This window comes from Vipera ursinii (genome assembly GCF_947247035.1).
Source record: "Vipera ursinii genome assembly, chromosome: Z".
Classification (NCBI taxonomy): Eukaryota; Metazoa; Chordata; class Lepidosauria; order Squamata; family Viperidae; genus Vipera; species Vipera ursinii.
The window spans coordinates 43,385,403-43,403,258 of NC_139517.1; the positions used below are offsets into that span (position 1 = coordinate 43,385,403).

The window sequence follows — 17,856 nt, forward strand, 5'->3', positions numbered from 1 at the left end:
AGATCAGTTTAAGCCCCAAATCATCAAAATCAGATCCACATATGAATGGAATGGGATGCACTGAAAATTCATGTATTTTCACCTCAGCCGTAACACCTATAAGTTTATGGCTGGGCATGGATTAAAAAGTGTGTTCTAGTTCTTAAAATCCCAATAGGATTAAATATATACTGAACGAGACACCATGAAGAGGGGAAGATGGAAGAGGCAGCACTGGTCTAGTTATGAACTTTCTTCCATGTTGCTACACGCTGAGCCCATCAAAGAGAAAGCAGTCTTCCACTGTGAGGAAATGGCACTTGCTGAACTTCATAATATGACTTGGTCAACTTGATAATAAACAAAATATGGTGTGAATATTGTGTGAATGACATTTTTATGATCATCTGTAATATTTTAGTTTTTGTACAGTTTTTTTTAGGGACTGCAATTTAAATTGTGTGGACAGAGATTACCTTTTTTGTGCACTGTTCTTTGATGCTTTTCAGGAGGGTAAGATGTTTTAGGAAAAAAATCAATTAGCCATAAACTCTAGAAAATATGCCTTTCAAAATTCTTTGGCATATGTTTAGAAGCAGTGGTATAATATGAAGATAAATTTTGTGTAAACTGATCTGTTTCAATTGAGAAAGGACAAGATCAAACATTTCAATGCTAATTAAGTAAAAAAAATAGTCTAGTGACAGAATTATAGTTAACGTCAGATTAGACAAAAATACCTTTCTGCTGGAAAAGTGAGCATGCTTGCCCAACTTCTTATTAAGAACCTCCAAGAATATTTCATCTGTGACTTTTCCAACATTCATGCACGCATCATCCAAATTGGCTATAATTCCCTTATGTTGCTGCTCCACAAGATCAACAATAATCTGGTTGTTGAAGTAGTCAATCTACAGAATATTTGAGCACAAATATTAAAGAAAACTCCATGAGGAAAAGTACACTGTGCTACTAGAATCAGTAATACAAAAGAAAATGAGGAGGTATCCGTTTAAATTTCCTTCAGATGTAGTTCCTATTTTGGAATGCAATGAGATTTATTCTCAATTCATATACAATATCTGAGACAGATTTAATCCAAGCTGTTCAAATTCTACAGCAACATTTTGAAACTGATATCTAAATCTAGAGAATTCTGAAGAATAAAGAAGTATTGATACAGAATTTCTGTGGTTGAGATGGGAAATGTATATTCCAAATTTTACCTGCTTTTTTTGAATTTTATACCAATAACATTAAAGGTAGAAACCCTCTCTATTCCTTCAAAGTTCTGAGAGCAGTCTCAGAAACTTGGGAAAAATGATTGAATATGTGGGGTCCCTGCGGACATCTGTACTATGGCATCACACAAGGATATACAGTAATTTGTTCTATGTACTGAAACTGTCGTGAAATGTATCATATCCCAGAGATTCAGGGGAAGATATCATCAGTATGTAGGTACGTTTTTTCCCAGCTTGTGTAAGTATGGGTATCCTGAACCAGCATATGTCCATGAGAATAAGGATCACCTGGATGTTGCTGTTTAACCAAAGCTAGATGCACTTGCAATCTCTTTGAAGAAGCGACTACATTATATAGGAATGTTCCTCGCTCAACCATGGTTTAATGATAACCATTATTGGAGTACACCAATCTGAACTAGATGATAACCTATTCTTTTCTTGGTTAGAATATTATAATACATTCTACATGGGACATTCCGTGAAAACCCGTTAGAAGTTATAGTATATAAAATACTCATTTTGCTTGTATTTTATTCATGCTCAAGATTCTACATAGTTAACAATTCCAATATGTAATGCTTCCAAATACATGCAATTCCAGATACAAGTAAAAATGAAAGCTCAAGAAAGATAAAACCAAAAAGTATAAATGACATGCACATATGGTCCTCACCTTCAATTATAATACACTCTCTTCCTGTTCAAGTTGGAACAGATAATTCTTCACAATTTTCCTAAAGCCTAAGAGAGATGAAGCTGGCGGAACCTCTGCCAGGAAGAAGTTCGAAGGAAATAGGCAGCTAGGTGTTAAAAATGCCCATTTCCAAGGCCCCATTAGATAACAATCCAATAGGGATGGGATCTGGAAGGAGTTGATCCCATTTAATTTGGTGGACAGGGAGATGAGTACAGGAATATTCTGTATTCATGAATATTTGTATATCCATGAATACATGGCTGCAGGAGCAGAGGGTATTCTCAAAGATCATAGTCTATTGTACTATTGTTATTGTGGCTGCCTTGGCTATTGGTCTGCTTCCAGGCATAACTCAGAGTGCTAATTATAATCTTTTCCACCACGCCTTGGGATCAAAGTATTTAAAAGATTGTTTCTGTAAGGACTTCCTTAGCCTATATAACAGCTAAAAAAGTCTTCCTTGAAGTTTTACATTTCTAACCCTTTCCCCAAATCCAGTTATAACAGAAATAGTTTTTTTCTTGAAAACCACCCTCATTGTCTTTACCTTCTTAGCTGGGTAAAATTTGTCTGCTTTCAAATCTCAGTTTTAGGCATGAAAGCCTGATCTTTTCCTTCAAGGCTTTTGCAGGCTTTATTAACTGGGTTTCTAGAGACTGTGATCTTTAGATTTGATGTTTTAAATAAGCCTATTGGATCCCCCCCATGTGATACTGAATTTTAACCACCAAGCCTTTCTGAGCAGACCATGTAAATCCACTCACATGCTTCCAAGGAATCCCCTCTCGCTGATATTCTTCCTGTTCTTGCTTTAAAACAAGTTGAATGAAGAGCTGTTGCAGCTTCTCATTGCAGTAGTTAATGCAGAACTGTTCAAAACTATAAAAAAGGAAAAAAACCAGTAAATAATGTCGTAAATCCTCCTGTGAACCCAATGTACGCTTGACTGCCTGTTTCACCTGTTGTTGTCAAAGATCTCAAAGCCGTAGATATCAAGAACTCCGATCACTGTGTTTCTGCTGTGAACAGTGCTGTTGTGGTCTTTCACTGCAATCTCATCATTGATGTGCATCACGATCCAGCAAAAAAGGCGCTCATATATTGCCTACAAACCAAAGTACATCAGCCAATTTTATTTCCTGGTTTAGAACCCAGATTTAATTTAAGTCTGTATTTTTGTGTTAGGTCACTGCAGTCTTATAAAAGATAACTGGGAATCATCCAGTTCTAACCTACCACTGCAGCAGTAAAATTTTTACATGAGTTAAACAAATAAGTTGCAAACAAAGCTGTTCTTTTGTTGTAGCATTATTAAAATTCCAATGGGGTAATTTTCAGGGCATTTAACAGGTCAGCCAGTTCCAGATTCTTCCTCCACCAACGTCTTAACTTCACTGATGATATACAATGTGTTTCACTGGAAAGTAGCTACAAATGTGTGCAATCTGATCTCCCTGCACACCAGTAATGCACTTGTCTTCTCATATCCCGTCTCACAATTTCTCATAGTATGATTTTTATATCATCCATAAACTTCGGTAATTCCAAAGACTTCATAAATTCCCAGATAATTCCAAAGATAAGTGGCAATTCAGGCAAACTTCAAACAATACTTTGATTTCTCGTAACAAGAAATAAGGCACCTGATGATCGATCACAGACAGAATATTTTTGATAACTGGAGAGAATGTCACCTTTTCCCTTTCTTATATAAATTGTTCATGAGTTATAAGTGATGAACAGAAAAACATGGACAGACAAATCAAGACCACACTAAGAATCTATGTGTGGATTTATCTGTGTGGCTACTTCTGAACTTTTTGAATCAGTCATATTGACTTCAACTTAAAAATGAAGATATTATAAACCAAAAAGGTAGACTTCACACTGAAAGGATAGAATCTATATTCACCTTTGCAAATGCATTTTTGCCATAAGTGGCTTCTTGCTCTGTATGTTGCTTATCAATGATATCACGACCAGTAGCTACAGTCCGAAAAAGCAGGGCCTTCTCCACCATATCAGCTTTAGTTGAGAGCAGATCGGCAACAACAGATACTAGCTTGCCATTTTCAATCACTGGCGTTTCCCCATCCACAGAAAATTTCAAGTTGCCCTGGGGAAAATACAAAAAAAGCTTGTTCATTTCCTCATCAATTTCAGCATCAAGCTCAATTTAGACAATATGTCTGCTTGAAAACTCTGTCTATTTCCTTGATTCATCTCAAACTAGGATAATAGCTATTCCATATCCATCTTAACTAAAGCATTTCTTGCTAGGGAACCAAATTCCTGATACATCGTGTCACTGACAAGATTAGGAAAGTTACACCTTACTTATTAAAATTAGCAAAAGAACATGTCCACTAAAGAACATTGGAGGTTTCGATAACTCATCCTTGACTCACAAAAACAACTAGACCAGAAAATCCGTGATTAAATGATGCAGAGGTTAATTGAGGCACCACTTGACCACAAGTTATTTTACAAGTTATTTATGTGAATCACTGAGGTTGTTAACTGAGATAACACATGATGAACAACTTGTAATGTTCTCTGAGGGCTTCCCCAATGGCTTTGCTTGTAGGAGGCCGGCTGGGAAGGCTCCAAATGGCAATCATGTGACCCCAAGAAACTGCAACTGTTATAAATGTCAGCTGATCACCAAGCGCCCAGATTGTAATCATGTTATTGTGTGTATGGTGTTATGGTTGTAAGCATAAGTTGTCAGCGACATTGTAACTTGGAACAATTGCTAAACAAACAATTGTAAGTCAAGGAGTACCTATAATTTTTTTAACCATGGAAACCTGATTCATTCTATTAGCTTGCCTATCTTTGTAAATAGAATTAAAGTCTCTCATCAAAAGGAATGTGCATATATAGATGCAAAACATAACTATTACTCTCTTGTTCCTGATGTTCCTCATATAACCTTACAACACACATTTCTTTCCAGAAGTCTAATAGCAACAACAACAACAACTTTATTGATTAGCCCTTGGGCCATATCAAAGTGCAAGGTTCCAGCAACAAACCATCACCAAAACTTGATAAAAGCAATCCAAAATGGAATTTGATAAAATACAATTTAAAATGGAATTAAAATAACATTCTAATAGCAGAGAGAATCATTTACCAAATGCAGAATGGCAGCAAGGATTTTGTACACTGTTTGAACCTCTTCCGGTCCAAACCCAATCACTTTCATTGCATCAGCAACAGCTTTGAAATCTGCACTGTCATTAATGGCACACTGAAAAACAAGAACAAAACATGAAATCACTATCTTGCCTCAGCACTAAGAATAAGATATTAAGCAGGGGAAAATAAGACACTCATCTCTAGGAATATTTTAGCCAAAACAAAGAACAAAGTATTAGTACTAGTACTAGTAATAAATGTATTACGTGAACTAGCTGGTAGGAAAAAGAAAAGCAGAAGAGAAAGTCTATTTAATTTATTAAAATATTCATAATGAATCCAAATAATAAAGAAAAAATTAGAGGGTGATGGTGGGGATTGGAGGAAAACAAGGAAAAAAGGAGTAAATCACAGCTGAAAGAGAAAATATAAATTATCGTCCTTTCCTGCTAGTCATGGTCAAACATAGAAAACAAGATAAAGTTAATTAGCAGTTGAAGATAAATAGTTGGCAACATAAAGTTGATACCTGGCCTGCAATAACATAAACTTTTCAAAAGATCTCAGCTGAATATTTGAATTAGATCTTTTTTCCAAATAAAAAAGTGGTAAGGAGAATTTAAAACCAATTTGGTCAAATTTGGAAACTGTTTTTGTTATTGTTGTCAAGGAGCAAAAAAGAACATAGCAGAGAATTCCAAATAAAAATAGGTAACTTTATATAATAAAAGTAAGGTAATATAAGATACAATGCAGGTAGTCCTTGACTTATGACCAGAATTGAGACCAACATTTCTGTTGCTAAGTGAGATATTTAAGTGATTTTTACCCTATTTTATGACCTTTCTTGCCACAGTTGTTAAGTGAATCTGGTTTCCCCATTGACTTTGCTTGTCAGAAGGTTGCAAAAGTTGGTCACATGACCTTGGGACACTGCAACCATCCTAAATATGAGCCAGTTGTCAATTTTCATGGCGATGGTGCAATGGTCATAAATGTGAAAAATGGTCAGAGGTCACTTTTTTCAGAGATGTTGTAACTTTGAACAGTCACTAAATGAAGTGTTGTTAGTCAAGGGCTACCTGTAATATCCAGAGCATTTTTACATATCCTATTCAAATCCACATTCATAGTTATTAGATAATGCATGACCCCTTTCAGCCATCTTTTCAGAGATATTTCCTTACCAGATCCCTCAATGACTTTAACAGTGACAGAGCTTCTAATGCAATGCCTTAACTGGAAAATGCTGGAATACATTCAGAGGTTTATGTGTCTTGAAATTAGCCCACATTGAACTGTATAGCATAGTCAAACATCAGCACAGGAAATGTTTTATGACATTTTGCATTATGTCATAAACTGTTCTATGATATAAAATGTTTTATAAAATTTGCCCAATTTCAATTACACTGGAGTCAAGAGTCCCAATTTTGGACATGTTGTGCATATTAGAGCCTTGGTGGAGCAGTGGGCTAATGCCTCCTTAAGTAACACCAGCTGCCTGCAATTAGTGCAGGTTCGCATCCCACCAGGCTCAAGGTTGACTCAGCCTTCCATCCTTCTGAGGTAGGTAAAATGAGGACCCAGATTGTTAGGGGCAATAAGCTGACTTTGTAATAATGCCGCTGGGCGGGGGCGAAAGCCCTAATAAGCAGGCATATACATAGAATGAAGGCTATTGCTAAGCACATTGATTTGTGCTTTAAATTGTAAGCCGCCCTGAGTCTTCAGAGAAGGGCGGGATATAAATGGGATTAAATAAATAAATAAATAAATATTAGCCCATTTGAGATGTCCTGGTTCAAAAGAAGCCCTATGGTGCAACATTTTAAAGATTACAGGAATCAGAGTTTTAGTAATAATGTAACAAAATTACACAATAAAACATTTCAGCCTGTTTTGCTACTAATTTAGCCATAAATTTTGCTATTAAAATGTGGCATTGGAATTACTGAATGAGATTATGTATTTTAGTTTCTTCATCTAAAAGAAATCAGATACTGTAAAAGATTCCTCAGAAAGCCCTACAAAGTTTGCTAAAGATGTAATTGTCTTTGTGTATTTTATATCTTTTTGCTCTTAAAATTATTATATTTCACCCTTTGAATCCTGGTCTGGAACCTTAATAAAAATTTGATTTGATTTGGTAGTTAATCAACTAAAATTGGAAATTTAAGAGAACATTCATTTTTATAGAGGTTTTTAAGCTGGCCAATCAAAATTACTTGTAAGCATTGGATATGTTAAATTGATATTAGAGAATAAATACATTCATAACTCCAAATGTACAGGCTGATAAGAAATAGAATGGTTTACTATGTAACAGTGTCAAAGAAAAAGATGATTCTTCCTCACCTTTGGTTGCGCTCCAACACTAATATAGCTATATGCAGATAAATCTTTATGGAGATACAAAGATCGCAGAAGCTGCTCAGAGCCTCCCTGAAGAAGCTAAAAAGATAAGAATCAGTTACTTAAATGAATTGTAGTGATAAAGGAGAATATTGGTAGCTCAGGGTTGAAATGGGGGTCCTTGGTGCTCTCTTAATCTTGATTTTTTCCTTGCAGACATTTTATTATCCCAACTAAATAACATCATCAGTCCTACTCACTAGCACTGATGATGTTACCTAGTTTGGGTACTGAAACATCTGCAAGGAAACTACCAAGCCCAAAGAGCACCAAACACCCCTTAAACCAATTGTCTTTTTGGTGCTATGTATTATTAATATTATTACCACCTAAAACACTCTGTCTTGATAGGATAATCCATCTCAAGCATACAGTATAAACAAATATTCAATAGAGGAGAGGGCAAGCATTGCAACAGCTGCTCCTTTACTAATCACTCCAGATAATTTAGATTCTTTCTTACATAAGGTTATTTTGGGGAGGAAAAAGTATATGGTTCCAGTGGCATTCAACCCCAATTATGTACTTCTCATTACCAGTCAGCAACGCTACTGGTACTTCATCTGTCTTTAGGATCTTTCTTCTGGAATCTCAGCTAAGGGGTACCCTTCATTTAAAGACTGCTGTTTCTCCTTCCCTCTTCTTTCATCCTGTTATAAGTGATGCAGCTTTTAATGGAGCTGTCTTAAACTATTAAATATTCAAGAACTCATGGTTTCTTCAGGATTAGAAAACTTTCTCCTGGGTCAGAATGGCTAGCATCCCAAAATATTTAAATTGTTTCATCTAAACCAAAATATTGTGTTTGTGTGTGTGTGTGTGTGTGTGTGTGTGTGTGTGTGTGTGTGTGGTCTATCCTGAAAGGACATTGAAACTGGCTCATTGGAGCGTAAGTTCACTGGGAAGTGAACTCAGCTTTTATTTATTTATTTATTTTATTTATTATTATTATTGATCATCACACAGTCAGTCAGATGTTCAGACTGGGTTTGGCATTTTTGTCTACCTATTGAGTCCTTACCAAGGACCTGGGATAGGCAGATCTGGATGTTTGAATTGATGGTATTACAGATATCGTTGCAGGATGGAAGCTGTTCCTAGTAAGGCTGCCTTTTGCAATTGATTGATGGCAAATATGTCGATGCCAATGGTGTCCAAGTGGTGCTCCAGTTGTTTCAGGATTGTATCCAAGGTGCCTATTACTATTGGTACTACCCTTGTTTGCCTTTTATTACTATTGGTACTACCCTTGTTTGCCTTTGCCACAGTCATTCTATTTCTATTTGTAGGTCTTTGTATTTTGTGATCTTCTCCACTTCTTTCTCTTCTATTCTGCTGTCTCCAGGCACTGCCATGTCTACTATCCAGACTTTTTTGTCTTTCTTATTGACAATTGTTAAGTCTGGGGTGTTATGTGCCAGGTGCCCATCTGTTTGAATTCTAAAGTCCCAGAGCAATTTAACATTTTCATTTTCTATGACTTTCTCTATTTTATGGTTCCATCAGTTCATGCTTGCAGGCAAATGATATTTCTTGCAGATTTTCCAATGCACCATTGTTGCTCATGCTGCTGCTTGTAGTCAGTCTGGGCGATCTTCTTGCAGCAGCTTACCAGGTGGACAACTATTTCTTTGCGTAAGTGGGACCTACTGTCTGTTGCTGTCTTCTCAATTTTCACTTTGTATGCATTTGTCCTTAAGGCTTGGTCTTGTGCAATCAGAATTAGTCCCCTGGTCTCTTTGTTTCTAAGTGGTATTTCTTGATTAGGTATTCTTTGGTCTTCTTGTTCTTCAGCTTGTTTTCTTTCATCTGTTCTAGCTTTCCTGCATCTGATCTTAACTTGTTGATCTTATTCCAGTCTAACCTTCCATTTTTGTAGTGTACTGTTTGGCTTTTTTCTTCTTTGTTAATTTTGCATCCCAGGTATTCAGTTATAACTGCAGCTGTGCTGTACATTAGTTGACTTGCTTATTGCAATGCATTGGTGTTTATTCTTGATATTGCAGTATTTGCAGTTGTACTAGCTGTTTCTTTGGAACAAGCTTCCGTGCAGGCAACCTTATTCTGTTGTTTTTGTGCTGTTCTAGATGCTCAGTTATTCTGTTTCAATTCTTTTATTCCTTTAGTTAGAGGACTTTATTCTTCCTGAGGAAGAGGTGCCTGGTTTCCGAATGAAAACAGTTGTACTATCTTTGCTGGATTCCTCTACTGCTAACTCCCCCTGGTTTACCTCTACATTCTGAGTTCTGGCAAGGCTTTGATTTCTTTGCCCTGCGTAAACCTTTGCAGTTCATCCAATTCTGTTTTTGTGAATACTTTATTTTATATTATAAATCAACGATCTGCTAATCTCTATTCTGTTATTTCTGATTCTGGATGTTGTTCCTTCCAGGACTGGTGCATTTGTTTCAGATATCCTCTTCTTGTTAGACTTGATCTGTAATAACAGATTATTATTTCTTTGTTTTCAATCACTGTGTATTTGCAATAGGTAAACACCTTTTCTTTCAGTAGTTCTGCAGTTGCTGGCCCTGGTTGCTCAGCTAAAAGTCCTGAGTCCTGTAGTCCATTTTTCACCAGATATCCAGGAAATCCAACATCTAGCATGGACTTTGTTAACCTGGGCAACATCCGAGCCGGTAAGGTTGTCTGAAATTTATGTCTCACCATATTTTTATGGGAGAGACACTCTTTGTCTGACTCCTCTGATGAGACCTGTCCAGTATGGTTGATCCTCTGGCATAGCTCTCATCTTCCTCAGAGTACACAAGCTCCACAACTACATCCCTTACTGGGGGTTGTGGTTGTTGTTATTATTATTATAATATGCTGAATGGCATTGAATATATCTTAATTTTAATCCTAATTTTTAACTTAATATAATTTAAAAAAAAATAATTAATTTTTATTATTTGTGGGTTTGCTAGCCATCTAGAGTTGTTTTGTATAAGTGACCACATATATTTCTCAAATAAATGAAATCAATGCCATAGTCTTCACACCTCCAGTAAAACAATATGCTTTGCCAATGTGGTAGCCTGGCATAAAAGTACAGTAATACAGAATCCTACTTTCCAACTGAAGCAGACGTTGTCCTTTGTAAAAGGCTACCCTAAGGCACTATTAGCTGTTTCAGAGGCATCCAGTTACCATAATTGCTAACAGGCACACAAGGCAAAACCATGAAGTATATGGAAATTATTTCCATCTGCAGCTAGAACTAGTATGATTTTGTCTTCCAAGGAAAATAAAAACACCAAGTAACTTTACATTTGGATAAAGGAAATCTGAAGAGCCAGTCTTTGAGCCTCAGAATGGAATAAATTATCATCTATAGCGAAATGGCTATACAAAGACTGTCCTTTGCACTGTGAATGAACTAGGGAAGAAAGAAGGATGTAGTAAACTGATAGGATAAAACAATGAGGAACATTACAAAGAAGTGTAAAGAATGCATTCCTCTGAATTTAGGAGTGATTACCCACAATGTGCCCAATTTCACAGTTGTAACTCACCTGATAGAAGGAGTGAAAGTTTCTCTCTCCTGGTTGCTGCACAATCACCCGAGACTAGAAGAACAAGGAAAGAGCCTTATGAAATAAGCTTGCTAACTTATTTTTTAACCTGTACTATCCTGAGCAAACTGTTTACAGTAAGTTAAATATGGAAAACAGGTTGTTTTTAAACCTAATCTTGCTCTATTCAGATAATATATCTCTTGGGAGGCAGAAGGCTTAAAGGGGGATGAAAACTAGTTACACAATTTATGTTATTGCAATATAACACAATATAATTAATTATTACTATTATTATTATTTTATTTATCTATTGAGGTTTTATGGCTGTGAGCAATCCAGAGTCATGTGAGAGATGGGCAGCCATATAAAGTCCTTTAAATAAATTAAACAAATAATGAGAGTCTTGAAGAACAACAGTGGCATAAGGACCATTTGCATGAACCAATTTCAGTTTAGGAAGTGTGGTGGCAATTTCTACAAAGGGCAACTAGCTTTTCACACAGCTATGGAGGGCCCTATGAGGCTGCTGCCATAATCCAGAAAGCAAAACTTTTTATTTAGTATGACCAAGGGTAGAATACCTTCTGGTGTCAACCAGATGGGCAAGCAGGACTTCAATAATGCTACTGGTTAAGGTTTCATTAATCATCTCTTAATCCGTTAAGTGAACCATTGGGGTGTTGTAAATAAATATGAACCCATTTATCCAAGGAGGGTTTGTAAGTAACCTTTTTGAACAGTTGTTAAACCAGAAATTATAAACTAGAAATAGGATAGAAAGCTTAATAGGGTTATCCAAGATTGATTTTTATTTGACAAATTAGACAACTAGCAGAGGGCAAGACACAGCTAAAGTGGGAGTTTATTATTAGCAGTAACATTGAGACGGCCCATGGTTTTAGGACATTTCTCAAATTTGCATAATCTATCTCAAATTATCCAATAGGATTAATTCTAAAAATATGATATGGTTACCAAACCAACAGAAATTGCTGCATGATTTCAATTTGGGAGATGGGGAGAATACCTGAAAAATAACTCCTAAATCATCAAAACTTCAGTGTTTATTCCAAGATTATGATTCTGACAGAGTAGCAAAGTAGAGTGAGGGGAGGGTAAAAGGGAAGAGAAACATACAATATATATTTTCTATAGATGTTTAAGGACTGTTGCTTTAAAAAAATAATTTCACATATAGTCACACAACAGAAAGCTAGACAGCACTTAAAAACTGCCCTATCATCTATTCCATTTTTAACCGAGGTTTTCACCAGGCCACGAAACATGTAATAGTAAATTTCCTTACAACCACATGACAATCTATTTAAAACTGTGGTCTCTGTTACAATTATATTTACTGAAAGTTTTGCAAGTTAGAGCCAACTTTCCCATATACTTAGTATTATCCCAAGAACTCACTTCAATTTTCTATTATGAATCCAGATGTTTATAATATAGTAAATTTTTACTAATTTCTGAAAGATATCTGTGGATGAGTATGAAAGCCCTAGTTACCTTTTCCAGCAAGTAATTATTGATATGTCCACCTATGGGGTCTCCTTTAAAATCAAAATTGATATCCATATATTTTCCAAAGCGGCTGGAGTTGTCATTACGGTTAGTTTTCGCATTGCCAAAAGCTTCCAGAACACAGTTGGATTTCAGCAGCATGTTCTTCACCCTTTAAAGAACACACATGCCCAAAAACCAATAATAAAGGAACCTATGTCATACACAATATTTTTTTATAGGCAAGAAACCTAATGGCCATGTTAGCTCTACTACAGGCTAAAGGAGACCATATTCCAAAAATGTGGTCGGCAGAAAGCCATCTCAAGCAAATAATAGATCCTTAATTCTCAATTTTAATCTAAAGCAAACTTCATTCTATGTTTAGGAAAGAAGAAATACAGTGGTCTAGTCACTTCCTTCATTGTAGATATTAAAAATTCCTCCTCTCTCTCAAGAAATCTGAAGCCAAGTATAATTTCCCAAATTATGCTCAAGGACTTAGGGGCTTCAGAGAATAGAAGATTATCCTGACAAAATATATAGATAATATTGCTGAGATTATGCTCCTGACTAATAGCAGAAATAGTAAGGAGAAAATGAAAGCAGTTGTATTCAGGTTGTCTAAAGTTTAATCCACTTTAAACCTGACACATTAAAATTCTCAGAAGATAATAAGCCAGATAGGGACAAGTACTTTTTGGGTTGTTGGCATTGCCCTAGCCACATCTTATGCAACAGCAAGTTGCTGTTAAAGGCGTTCAGGCTATTATTTGATATTAGAGCTCCACAACATACCTTGAACATTTGATACAATTTATTCTGTGTTCTTTTTTCTTTTTTTTCTTTTCTTACCAGAGCTTCTGAGAAGCTAAATCTGCACCCTATAGATCAGACATGTCAAACACAAGGCCCGCAAAGTGGTTTCATGTGGCCCGCGAAGCCATCCTGGAAACAGTGAGGGAACGGCCTCCACTGCCTTGGCCCTGGCCCAGAGACCCTTCTTCTCCCAGAGACCCTCAGATTCCCTGTCCCACTCCCCTGTCCCACTCCTGCCCAGGCCCCCATAGGCACCCTTGATGCAAACGATGTAGAGCTGGCCACGCCCACCCAGTAGGCCATACACACCCTAGCCACACCCATCCAGTAGGCCACGCCCACCCTGGCCATACCCACCCGGCCTCCTGAGGGCAACCGCAATGCTGATGCGGCCCTCAATGAAATTGAGTTTGGCACCCCTGCTGTAGATGCACCTTCATTTCTACTTTTTCCTATGGAGCAATTATATTTTGCATTCAATTAAATCAGACATTTTTCCCTCCAAAGCAAACACCTTACCTTTCAACTTCAGCTCTCTGGCTTGGATTAGTAATGGCAGCTATGTACTGCATAATGTATTTACTTGCTTCTGTTTTACCTGCTCCACTTTCCCCTGAGGGCACAAATGAAAGACAGGATCATAACACAATCTCATCTATTTCGCTAGCTAAAAAGTGTGCTTTGAGCTTCTTGAGCTTCTTTATCATTCAAGAAATTAATATTAAGCTCTATGTCTTCATGCTCACTTTCTAGTTCAAGAGGAAAACTAGGCAAATCTTTGAAACTCTTTATAAAAGTTGGCAAGAAAAGTAGACAATATTGGACTAACAAGTGCTAGATTTTTTTAAAAGAAAAGTTGGAATAGGAGAGCATCTGGCAAATAACTTTTGCAGGTTATATTTACAACAATCTACAAATCCCATTTGATATATAATAGTTTTCAGTGTCTGGAGGTTGTGAGCATATGGATGGGGAAGAGAACTCAGCGCAGCCTTGGTAAACTGAGTGGCTATGGATTTTAGGGTCCACGGTATCTAGGGTTTTTCCATCTTTGGACCCAAATGGATCCAGTGTGCAATCTGGGGTCACCCTTGACTCACAACTTATCTTTGAAGAACAGATGGCAGCTATAATGAGGAAGGCTTCTCCACAACTTTGTTTTTTGAGCTCAGTTGCACCCCTTCCTGGATCAAGAGGCACATGCCTTAGTCACCTCTCAAGTGTATTAGTGCAACACAATTACATGGAGTTATCCTTGAAGACCATCTGGAAGCAGCAGCTGATCCAGAATTTGGAAACACTGGCATTTCTGGCTGTACCTCAGTACTGTACATCCATGTTACATGTCTGCTATGGGAACTGTACTGGCTCCCAGTGTATTGCCAAGTGGAATTCAAGATGCTGATTGTTACCTTTAAAAGCCTTCCATATCACAGGGCTTAGATATTTGTGGGATCATTTCTCACTGGTTGTTTTTATCCATCCCACTAGGTCTGACAGGAGGGGCATGGTCTGGATCCCTTCAATTAAAGAAAGTCATCTTAGGAAACCTTGAAAGCCTGCTTTTTCATTGCAGCACTTGTCTTTTGGAACACCATATCATCCTCAAGATCAGATTGGCCTTGACTCTGCTGGCCTTCCATTAAGCACTCTATGTGCTCCAGGACAAGGGAGTAGATGGGTCCCACATTTTGTATTGTCTTCTTGGGTTCATCTTCTGTGACCATCCTTGGTTTTTTATTTCACTAGTAATTGTTTTTATTGTTTTAATGTGTTGTTAGTTGCCCAGAATTACCTTTACTAGATAGGCAGCCATTTAACATCAATGAACAAATGAACAAATGAATATTACTCAGTCATTCATTCAATAATCAATCATAGAACTTATTAATTAAGCTGGACTCATACTTTACACAAAATTACCACATTGTGAGTTTGTGTTGCAATGCAATATAAGAACCTAACTTTAATCTTCCAGCTTTGTTTAAAACATCACCATGATGGGAAGTAGCAGGTACCTCTGACGCACCTGATATTACAATGCAGGTGTCCTTTGATCGCCTCTTCATAGCTTTATATGCAGCATCTGCAATGGCAAAGAGATGTGGTGGCCTCTCATACAACTCCCGCCCTTTGTATTGCTCAATTGTATCACGGCTGTAGATATTCAAATTCTTGTAAGGATTTACAGAAACAACTACTTCGCCAATGAATGTGTAGATCCGTCCCTTTTCAAACCTAAACAATACAAGACAAAGGTAATAGAAAAGGGTAATGAAAAATTAGAAAAGGTTAAAAGGCAAACAATTAATATCATATAACTTACACAGGCTTTGTACTTTAAGGAGAAGCTCATTTCATCATACTTTTTCCTCATGACCCAAAGAATTTATTGACTATAAGTAAGCAGTATTTGAAGAGTTACATCAGTTATATAAGTACAGGTAGAATTATGTACACTGTGTATGTCTTTTAAGTTCTTTATGTAAACATAGAAACAGGATTAGGAATCTAAAAATTCTGGGCATTCATGAATGTGTGCACAGACCTATTCCTAAAGTTGTATCTCCATTAATAGTAATTCTTAAATATGTAACACAGCACAATTCAAAACTCTAAAAATGCTATAAAAAACAAGACTTTAACATTTAACATACAAAATGTCATGTCCAAAACCTGTAGTTTTCTACTGGGAATTTAGTTTTTCCACCAGTATACCATGAATCCAAGCCACTACAGAAAAATAGCACTGCAGATTATTTATTTATTTGTATACTAGCTTTATTAATTTTATCCAAACATATCCAACAAATCTTCCCCTGTCTTTTTCCTTCATAAAAACAACCCTGTGAGGTGGGTTATGCTGAGAGAGAATGACTTGCAAAAGGCACTCTGCTGGTTTTGTATGCTAAGGTGGGACTTGAACTCATGGCCTCCCACTTTTTAACTTGGCCTTAACCATGGTAAAAGATAAAATATTTTGAGTCTGGGGCAATAGTTTCTCTTCCTGTTCTATTTAAAGGTAAAGGTTCCCCCGCACATGCGTGCTAGTCGTTTCCAACTCTAGGGGCCGGTGCTCATCTCCATTTCAAAGCCGAAGAGCCAGCGCTTCTCCGAGGACGTATCCGTGGTCATGTGGCCGGCATGACTAGACACCAAAGGCGCACGGAATGCTGTTACCTTCCCAACATAGCGGTCCCTATTTTTCTACTTGCATTTTTACGTGCTTTCGAACTGCTAGGTTGGCAGAAGCTGTTTTAGAGCAACTTTATTTCTGCATCACAACAATGTGTTAATGTTTCTTTACCTCTAGACCTCATCAGCTTATTTCTTAACTCTACAGGATTTGATGGCTAATAGAATCTCAGTCCTGTTTGTTCTCAAACATTACACACTGTTCTTCATCAATCACAAGGCAAGGTATGACAAATTTTTATTTGATAGTTCCACTAGAAACATGAAACCAAGTATAAAGAGTCCTCAATTTTCAACCATTCATTTAGTGACCATTTAAAGCTACAACACCACTGAAAAATAGTGGCTCATGACTGATTTTCACTGTTGCGGTATCCCAACGGTCAAATGAGCAAAATTGGGGCGCTTGGTAACTGGCATATATTTGTGGCAATTGCACCATCCAGGGATCATGTGATCACCATTTGTAAGTTCTGAACAAACAAAGTCTGTGGGGGAAGCCAGATTCACTTAACGATTGGATGATTCACTTAACATCTGTACTGATTCACTTAGCAATTGTGGCAAAAAGGTGATTAAAAATGAGATGCAACTCATTTTATAAGCATCTTGCTTAGCAATGGAAAGTTTGGGCTCCTTTGTTATAAGTAGTCCTCAACGTATGACTACAATAGGAAACAGAATTTCCTTTGCTAGGAAAGGTGGTTATTTAGTGGTGCCTGACTTCGCAACCTTTCTTGCAACAGTTGTTCAGTGAATCACTGCAGTTGTTAAGTGAATGATGCAGTTATTAAAGAATTCAACTTCTCCCATTGACTTTGCTTCTCAGAAGCCAGCTGGAAGGTCACAAATGGCAGTCACATGACCCCAGGAAGCTGAAACCATCGTAAATACAGGCCGGTTACTAAGCACCTGAATTTTGATCATGTAATCGTGGGGATGCTGTAAGTCACTTTTTCAGTGTCAGTGTAATATGAATTGTTGCTAAATAAATGGTTCCAATCTGCACTGAATGCAGATATGGTTGAAATAGTTATTTACCACACCAGTTATACACTGATTCAGTAATTCCAAAAACAATATACCTATAATATCTATATAAGGTCTGGACTATTTTTTTTTAAAAAAATCTCAACCACATTTATATAAGAATTATTGGCTCCTCACAAGAAAAATAGCAGTTGTACGTAAATGTATTATCATTAAACGTGGCATTGAAAATATATGTAACAGGACAGGCAAAAAAAATAACAAATTCATGTTTCACCATGGAGAGAAATTGGGTTTATTTGGTCTGAAGTAGCATAATTTCTTTTAAGTTTATTCTGGAGAT

General features: G+C 36.9%; 1 protein-coding gene across 1 annotated transcript in view; it reads right to left on the bottom strand.

Annotated features, from left to right (window-relative positions):
* The window catches only part of LOC310648462 (unconventional myosin-Id-like), a 153,601-nt gene that overhangs the window by 109,489 nt on the left and 26,256 nt on the right, over positions 1-17,856 (bottom strand). Inside the window, exons 2-11 of the mRNA XM_083376300.1 lie at positions 15,358-15,566; positions 13,848-13,941; positions 12,516-12,681; positions 10,998-11,051; positions 7,426-7,521; positions 5,063-5,179; positions 3,836-4,039; positions 2,883-3,028; positions 2,688-2,802; positions 720-890 (exon numbers count right to left, since the gene is read on the bottom strand). Of these exons, the coding sequence (XP_083232426.1) occupies positions 720-890; positions 2,688-2,802; positions 2,883-3,028; positions 3,836-4,039; positions 5,063-5,179; positions 7,426-7,521; positions 10,998-11,051; positions 12,516-12,681; positions 13,848-13,941; positions 15,358-15,566 (1,372 nt within the window). The remainder of the gene's footprint in view (positions 1-719; positions 891-2,687; positions 2,803-2,882; positions 3,029-3,835; positions 4,040-5,062; positions 5,180-7,425; positions 7,522-10,997; positions 11,052-12,515; positions 12,682-13,847; positions 13,942-15,357; positions 15,567-17,856) is intronic.